The 8,822-nt window shown below is 43.1% G+C and overlaps 1 protein-coding gene across 3 annotated transcripts in view; it reads left to right on the top strand.

The window, feature by feature from the left end:
• LOC103805458 (insulin-like growth factor 2 mRNA-binding protein 1) overlaps positions 1-8,822 on the top strand; it is a 27,656-nt gene that overhangs the window by 274 nt on the left and 18,560 nt on the right. For all 3 annotated transcript variants that reach the window (XM_009078109.1, XM_009078110.1, XM_009078108.1), the window contains exon 2: positions 979-1,039. In XM_009078109.1, the coding sequence (XP_009076357.1) occupies positions 979-1,039 (61 nt within the window). The remainder of the gene's footprint in view (positions 1-978; positions 1,040-8,822) is intronic.

Genomic DNA, 8,822 nt, shown 5'->3' with positions numbered 1-8,822 from the left:
TTTTCTCCTTTTTCCCTCCTCCCCCTCCCCCTCAACAGTTCTCCCCCCACCCCAAAACTCCTCACGTTGTTACTCCCCGTCGGGGTTGGAGGTTCTCTTGATTTTTTTCTCCTTTAAAAAGCAAAGCAACGTGGAGAGGGGAGGAAAAAAGTAACCCTAAACCACATCAAACCCCCCTAAAACCTCCTAACCCTGAGTGGGATCCCCAACCCTCCCTGAGGAGCTCGGGGGTCCCGTCGTGGCTCTACTGGGAGGATTGGGACTTTAGCCATTTTGATTTGAAACTGGTTTTGCTGGGGCATGTGATGTGTGGAGGAGCGCGAAGGTCGCCATGCTGTGAGCAGCGAGAGAAAAAGCTTCCCGGGAAGCTGCTCGTTTGGAAAAATCTTGGAATTTCGAGAGGTTTTTTTGGTTTTTTTTCCATCCTTTCTACCCTTTGCTTGGTTTGCTTCCTTGGCTTCCCGTTGGATTCTTCCCATCTTCTTCCCATTCCTCAAAGGAATCAAACCACACTAGAATAATCCAGCAGCGAGGAAATCCACTCCATTTTCCAAGAGAAATCCATTCCTGCCATGGAGTTACAATTTTTTAAGCCATTTAACGAGGAGAGTGGGGGGGGAGAAATGTGCTCTCAGGACTTTTCTTGTCGTGCTTCATTCAAGAAGGGGCAAATTCAATCAAGGCTTCAAATAATTATCCCTTAGTTTTCTTTCCCTCCCAACGGGATGAACTAAGGAATTAAATATTCCTAAGGAACATTGTCCAGACACACCACTCCCTCCTACTGCTTCCCACTTGAAGCCAAGCTTGGATGTGATAAAATACACTTGTAAAGGAATTGGGCGATGGGTTCGTGCGTGGTTGGGTGAAATTGGGAAAGGGTTTCACGTGGTAACGTGTTCTCCAAAGCTTTCTGCCCACTCCACCCAGATTTTTTCAAAAAAAACAAAAAAACAAAACCCCACGTTTTGTTTTTAGGGAAAGTGGAGCTTCATGGAAAACAGCTCGAGATTGAACACTCAGTCCCTAAAAAGCAAAGGTAATGCAATGTTTTAATTCCTTTTTTTTTTTTTTTTTTTTTTGGATGGTGATGATGATGATGAATTTCTGGGGTTTCACCTAAAAGAAAAGAGGTGAAAATTGAGGAATCTTTAAATATATGCATGGAAAAATGAAAGAGATGTTGATTTGGGTTTGATACCCTGAGAGGCAATTTTGAAAGCTCAACGTGTAATTAATTTATTTTCTGAAAAAAACCCCCCAAACTTCCTGTAAGTTTTTTTTTTTTAAATTCCCGAAAGAAATGGTTAAATAATTCTCCCCCCAAGATGATTTGACTCTTTGCCTTGAGCTTTTTCAAACTTGTGGCACTGAAAGAATTTCCCATCCTTAATTTAGTTCCTTTGCTATGAAACTGGGGAAACCTTTTGTTTCCGGCGAGAACTGTAAACAAGCCACAACAACAACAACAACAACAACAACAAAAGAAAGGATTTTAGGGAGAAAAATTAATGGAATTTCGATCAGGTTTGATGAGGAAGACTTAAAGAAAAGAAGAAAAACAACATGGGGCTGGTGTAGCCGAGCCATGCTGGGGAGGGATTTAAAGCCTGGCGGGGCAGAGTGTTGGCCTAGCTCCTTCCCACTTGGATTTTGGGGCAAGAAATGCCTTTTTGGAGGTTTCTCCATCTACCTGCTGAGCAGTTTTGGCCGCAGCGTTTGTCTTGCCCAACCCATCTCCATCTTCTTTGGCCCTTTGTTGTTGCTGGGCTGGCGTGGAGAAGCTGGAGCAGCCCAACCCTCCCAGCTCAGCTCTCCCAGCAGCTCCAATTCAATCCAAGTGGATTATTCCCAAGGATTCCTTGGCCTTTCCCAGCTCCAGCAGGTCCCAGGAGAGCAAAAGGCTCTTGAGTGGCCAAACCCGAGGAGTCCACGTTGGGCCGCGCAGCCCAAAGCTGTGTCGCCACGTGATGAGGTTACTCCAACGGAAGAAGGAGGCAAAACCAACTCTTCCTTCCCAAACTCTTCCCAATTCCTTCATCTTTTGGTGTCTCCTCCTCCTCAGCAAGCTGAGAGCTCATTTTTAGGTTCACCCCCTTGGCCAAACTTTGCTGCGGTCTTGGCCTCTTGGTGTAGAGTGATGCTCCCCCAGGTTGGGGTTGATTCCCAATTTATTCCAAATTTATTCCAGCATTTCCTAGCTAATATTTTCTGGGGATGCTACTGATTCATTGGGGTTGTTTTTTTTGGTGGGGAATTCATTTCTTGGTGCTGTGGCTTCAGGATCAATGGATGGAGGGTGTGTTGGAAAGGCAACTCCACTAGGAAGAGTAACATAACACTGTAAAAAAAACAAGGAAAATCTTCTTTATTTTTATTTTTTTTTTTTTTTTGCCTGGTGCTGTCTGATGCTCGAAGGGAGGGAGGAGATTTTTCTCCCTTCAAAAACACCCGAGGAGAAACTCATTGAAAATGGCAATAAAACCCGCGGAAAATTGAAATATTCCTTTAGTTGAAACAAGTGTGTGTAAATTTGTAAATATTTGGATGGAGTCTGGTCTGGTTTGCTCCTGGATCTCTCTCAAAAGTGATAGGGCTCGAATTAAGGTGATGAACTTTTTTTTGGGGGGATTTTAGGGGGTTTAAATGAGCTTTCCCCCCCTCTGGGTGATGCTCTTAAAGGGACAGGCGACTTATTTCGGGGAGTTCTGGGGTTTCTCAGCACTCGCTGTGACTTTTTTTGGTTCACTTTGGGCAAGAAGTTTGTGTTTCTGAGTGAGAAAAAGTAAAAAAAAAAAAAAAAGCAGCTTTTTGGCAGCTGCTTGTAAATTCGGCAGGTTGGTTGCTCCGGTTGAGTTTGGGTTTTTTTTTATCTTTTTAGGGGCAAAAATTTGGGGTATTTTGGTTAAGATGCTCCGCAGGGGTTTCCTCCAAACTTTTTAGTGTTGGTTTTTCCTCTTTCTCTCCTTTCTGCTTGTTTTCCAGACTGGATTTTCCAGTTATAAAGGAGCAGAGAGCAGGAAATGGTTAATTAAGTGAGGACTGGATCAGATGGGTTTGGAGGGATCTAAAGCAAACAACCTCCTCCCCCCCAAAAAACCCTGAGATTCAATTGGATTTTTTTTTTCCCCTTTAAAAATGTGGGAAAACAAGTCAGGAGAAATGTTACACTTCATTTCAGTTGGAAAACAACCCCCCTAAAATATTTTGTTTTGTTTTTTTCGTTTGAGTTTTTTTTCCTTCCTGGTTGAAAATAAATAGAGATAAGGAATCCAAATGATTTAGGCATGAAAATGTCCAAAAAAATAATCATATTGTAAAGAAATTTTTCCTCTTGAACAGTTTCCCCTCTTGAAAATCATTCCTGTCCTTAAACCCAACCTAAAAAAAGAATTAAAAAACTACTGAATGAGTTAAAACAGCCCCAAAAAAAAGTGATTGGTGCCTGTGGCTCCTGAGAATAAATTGATTTCCAGGCATTTAATTATTCTGGTTCTTCAAAAAAACACTTCAAGCTGCAAATGATGTTAATGATCCTGAGGAACCATTTTAATGTGCTGCTTGAAAAGGCTTAGATTGGGCAAGAAATCTTAAAAAATCTGTCGTTTTCCAAGTAAAAATAAGTTTGAAAGTGAGTTTAGATTCGTTTGAAGGATTTCATTGCTGTTGGGGAGTTGTTTTGACTCAGATTTGGTTGTTGGAGAAACTTAAAGAAAGTTGAAATTTTGAAAGGGGGAAAAAATAGGATGAAACATTCAATTTTTTCCAAGAGGTTAAAAAAGGGAAAGATGCTTGAAAAGGAGGGAAAAATGGTTTAAAAGGGGGAAAAAATAAAAAAAAAAAAAAAGTTTTCCTAGATTAAGGATTGAGTTTGGGGGTTGGAAAGTGCAAAGCCCAAAAAAAGTTCGTTGGGGTTGAAAGAATGAATGAATGAGGAGGAGGAGGGGAAAAAAAAAAGGGAATCCATCACACAGACATTCCAAATATGAGGAATGTGGAAGTGAGTGGAGAGGGAGAATGAAACCAAGTAATTGGGGAGGGGGAAGAGGGAATTGAGTGGAGAACAAACCATGGATTGGAGGAAAAAAAGGGAATTTTGCAGTGAAGCTCATTGACCACAGCTGAAAGTTTGGAAGGGCTGAAGGTTAATATTAATTATCACTAATAAATTCGTGTTAATTCATGTTGGGAAGGACAGGAGGATTTAGTGAAGGGCAGAGAAATGATGGGAAAATCTTCAAATCAGCTTTTTTTTTTTCCCCACCTTTAGTTTTTTTCTCAAATAAATATTTTCCCTCCAGGAAAATCTTCTCTTTGCTTGGGCATAAACCTGCAATTAATTGTTTCTAACGAAATATATTCAGTTTTGGGGTAAGGACCACTAGGATTTCTTTCTTTGTCACTATTCTTCCAAAAATATCCTTTTTTTTTTATTTCCCCCCCTTGTGGTGCTTGGATGAGTTGAAAAAATGAACCAAAAAAACTTGGATAGTTCTTTTCCAGGTGAAATTTCAGCCTTAATTGTTGGGATGAAATTGGTTTTAAATTTAGCCTTAAAATCAGTTTTTTTGTTTTTTTGTTTTTTCCCCCTGATTTGGGTGTTTTAATCTGATTGATAGAGCAGAGCTGGAAAATGAGAATTTTGGGGAACAGAAAGGGATTCAACTTGGAATTCTTCATTGCTTTGGGTTCTGTGAGCCTCAAACTTTGAGCTGAGAGGTCTTTGCTCCTGGTTTGACACCTGAATTAATTGGGAATTAATATGTTTTGATGCTTTCCAGCTGCAAAAAACAAAAAACTGAGAGGAAAAAAATATAAAAGGCATTAAATTAGTCAGTAATTTGTCAGTAGGTTTAAAACTGAGATAATTCAACCAATTTTTAGCTATCTTTATATCTCTTAAAATAGATTTATATCTAGCAAGAAAAAGCCTAAATTTACCCCATGGAAAGGGAGAAAAATCCCTTTATTTCCCCCTTTCCATGCAGAAAATCTAGCAAATATATCCCCCCCAAAATTGCAATTTAACTGAAAACTTTGTTGTTTTGAGCCCATAGGAAAAAAGGAGTTTGATTCTTGGGTTTTTTCAACGGAGAAAAGGAGAAATAATTCAATTTAAAGCCTTTCAGTGACACTTGCAGGGACAGAATCCACTTTTCCAGCAGAATTGGTTTGGATATATTTACTTTTTGGGCTAAACCCCAAGCAAACAGCTCAGGCTGGGGTTAAAGTACTTCCTTTGGAAACTGAGACCTTGCAGCATGTACCTAAAAAAAAATACCCCAAAAATCAGATTTCTGCCTCCCCCAGCCCAAACCTCCAACGATGTTAATGTTTTCCAGAGCTACTAGGAGGTTTTTTTGGGGATCATTCAGGAAATTGGGGTGACCCAAAAGTGGATAAAGGTTTGCAGCTCCTTTTCCAGCTCTTTTTTCCCATCTTTCTGCTGTTTCCCAGGTTGGTTGGATTGGAGAGTTGTTAGTTGCTCTTGATACAGACAAAAGGGGAAGATTTTTCTGCTGTTTTTAGTGGTGCCACTGGTTTTATGGAACAGGTTTTTTAAGGGGAGAAATGGCAAAATTGGGCAGAACTGACCTAAATCAAAAGCATAGGGAAAGCTCAAGGGAATTGGTGTTGCCCCTTCCCAAAAATCCAGGTGAACACTAACAAATTGGGATGCTGAAACCTGGAAGCTGCAGGGGAAAAAAAAAAACCCTTTTAAATAAACTTTTTGGGAGTTTTGGTTGTGGGTTTTTTGTGTCTGATAAGAGGTTTTTTTTGGTGAAAACTTTCATTTTCATCCAGACTGAAGGGATTTTAAAGCTTAAATTGAGGCTGTTTGCTCCTAAATCACCTATTCCTGAGCAGCACTGATTAGGTTGGTGGGTGAAAAAGATTTCCAGCTGCCACACAGAACTGGATAAACTGGGGGATAGTGGGAAGGAACTGGGAAAAGGAGTTTGTAAGATCTTCCTATCCTACTCCTCAAGGCTTTGAGTCTTTGTGGAGCTTCAAACTCTCCTTCTGCCCAGTATGAAACATGGGAATGATCCAGGAGGATCAGCACTGAATTCCTGGAGGGTACCAAAATGCACTTCCCAGCAAAGGTTAAAAACCTTAGGAAAACAAGTGGCACAGGAGGAAAAAAAATCGTCAGGGATGAGGTTGATGTTCTGCATCATCCTGTGTCTACTTGGGATGGATTTTGGCTGCTAAAGGGGGAAGTGTGAGGAATAGTTTGGGAATAATCTGCTCACCTGGAAGGGAATTTGATGGAAAAGTGTCTTTAGAGAAAGGAGAAGCCCAAACAGCCCCATGGAAGTGTTTTCCACTCCACTGTGTATGTGCTGGGTTATCCCAGATACCTTTCCACCTCTTCTGTTCTCTGTAAATATCTGAATCCTTCAGGGAATTGTGCTCAGAAATCCTTGCTGGGCTTTACATCCAGTTTATCCTGGAGCTCATGGAGCTGGAGGGATTGCAAGGGGTTTGGCTGGAAGGTTCTTCTTATTTCTGCAAGAGGTTTGGGTGGTGGATATGTCTCTGTCCTCATCCCTCTGTGTTTCCTGGTGAACTGTGATGTTCTCCCAGGAAGCATCAATCCCTGTGTCCCTGGGGAGGGAATGGGCTGGGGGAATGTTGTAGTTGGCCAAGGTGACCTCAAGAAATCTTTTCCCACCTGCCTGGGAAGTCTTTTCCCTCCTGGGGAGATGCTTCAAACCAAAGCAGGATGGAGGTTTTGACTCTGCTCCTCTGTTGGTGTTGTCCTGGGAAAAGCTGTGGGATAGGGAATTGGAAAAGCCTTTAAAGCAGTGTGTGCTTTTTGGTTTTGCTGGAATAACCCACGGAAGGGGAGTGGAATCCAATTCCATGCTGCTTTATATCCAATGTCCATAGCTGCTCTGGAAGCTGCTGGAGAAATCCTCAGGAGTTTAAGTCTAGAGAATGAAACCAAAAATCAGGATTGGATTGAAACCCACTCAGGTTTCTCCTCTGGACAGTGGGATGGGGATTTCTGGGAAGAGTCTCAGGAGGTTTGGGATCCTGCAGCACTTCCCACAGGGAACAGTGTCTGACTCGTGTCCCTTTCCCTTCTCCTCCCTTTCCCTGGGATTTAGGTTTTAGGAGCACCTGAAGCACAACAAGCTGCACTTTGGGTGCTGATGCCCATTCCAAGGGTCATCTTTGGGATATCTGGGATATCTTTGGGATACCTGTGTGTGTTGGGAAGTGATTTTTGGGAATTCATCCATCCTCCCTGTGCTGAGCCCATTCCCACTGCCTTTTCCACCCTGCATGGGAGATTCTCCAAGGAAATTCCTAAACCTCGGATTGCTGGGAGGGCAATTTATTTGGATTGTGCCTGGAAGTGAGGGAGCAGGAGCTGGGAGGGAGTAGGGAATGTCTGTGGGATAGGGATGGGATAGGAGCAGGGAGAACATCCATCCCAGCTCCGCTCGCAGCTCCTGGGGCTCAGGAATAGGGAGTGCAGCATTCCCGTCAGGAAAAACTGAGATAAACTAAACAAACAGGAGAAATCTATAGCTCTGTCTCTGAGGAATCCTCAGGATTCATCAGGAAATGGGTCATTTATTTTATTGTAACTGACACTTGGGAGCTCTGACATGGGCACAGCTGAAATTTCACACTTCTCTGGCTACCGGAATCATCTCATCCCAACAGAGCAAACCTGTTTGGGAAAAGACCTCTCTAATCCATGGGGGATGCCAGCAGAACTCATTCCAGGCTTTATTTTTGGAGAAGAAGTCCTTGGGTTGGGGTTAGGATGCTCTGAACATGTTGAAGGCAGCAGGAGTTTCGGGAAGTGTCGGGAGCTGGCAAAGCTCCATGTGGCACAGTGGGATTTATCCTGCTCTAGCCAGGAGAATTGCCCTGTGGAAACAGCACTGGAGATCCCAGGGAAATGGGTTTGCATGAAAAGGAGAAAGTTTGGACTCTGCTGGTGAAGGTCCTAATGTAGTTTCCATTTTTGACAAGGCTAAAGGAGATCCTGAGGGAGCGAATTCCCGGATCTGAGCATGGAGGGGAGAGGGAATTGTGAGCTAGAGCCAAATCAAAGGGAAAAGGATAAAAAAAAAAAATATAAAAAAAAGCCTCTCAGGGCCAGATTTTCACCCACAATTGGAGCCAGATTTTGCTAACTTGTGTTTGAGTGGCTAAAGAAAAGCTCAGTTTGCTGAAGCGATTAGCACCCGATGTGCTGAGCACTCCTGGACAACTCTGAGTTTGGGGATTCCTTGGGATTTCGGGAGATCTGGATCTGCCAACTCACACAGGGAGTTTCCAGCTGTTCTAGCTCCTCAGCTCCTGCTCCTTCCTCCCCACAGTGCTGTCCCAGGGAGGGTTTGGATGCTGGAGAGACAGGAGTAGATCTGGAGGAGTTATTTGTCCCCTGGAACAAATAAATTTTCCTGGACAGCTCAGAGTGTCAGGATTCCTTTGGATTTCTGGAGATTTGGATCTTCTAGCTCACAGAGGGAACTTCCAGCTGCTCCTGTCCCCTTGTGTCCTGCTCCTTCCTCCCCACAGTGCTGTCCCAGGGAGGGTTGGATGCTGGGCACACAGGAGGCAGATCCAGAGAAGTTATATACCCCCTGGACCAATTTTCCTGGACAACTCTGAGTATTGGGATTCCTTTGGATTTCTAGAGGTTTGACTCTTCTAGCTCACACAGGGAGTTTCCAGCTGTTCTAGCCCCTCAGATCCTGCTCCTTCCTCCCCACAGTGCTGCCCCAGGCAAGGTTTGGATGCTGAAGGGGCAGCAGATCCAGAGGGATCCCCTCATTTTTCCCTGTGTAGAG

This window comes from Acanthisitta chloris, unplaced genomic scaffold, assembly GCF_000695815.1.
Source record: "Acanthisitta chloris isolate BGI_N310 unplaced genomic scaffold, ASM69581v1 scaffold28687, whole genome shotgun sequence".
Lineage (NCBI taxonomy): Eukaryota > Metazoa > Chordata > Aves > Passeriformes > Acanthisittidae > Acanthisitta > Acanthisitta chloris.
The sequence above is the reverse complement of the archived record's forward strand: the minus strand, read 5'-3'. Positions and strand labels throughout refer to the sequence as shown.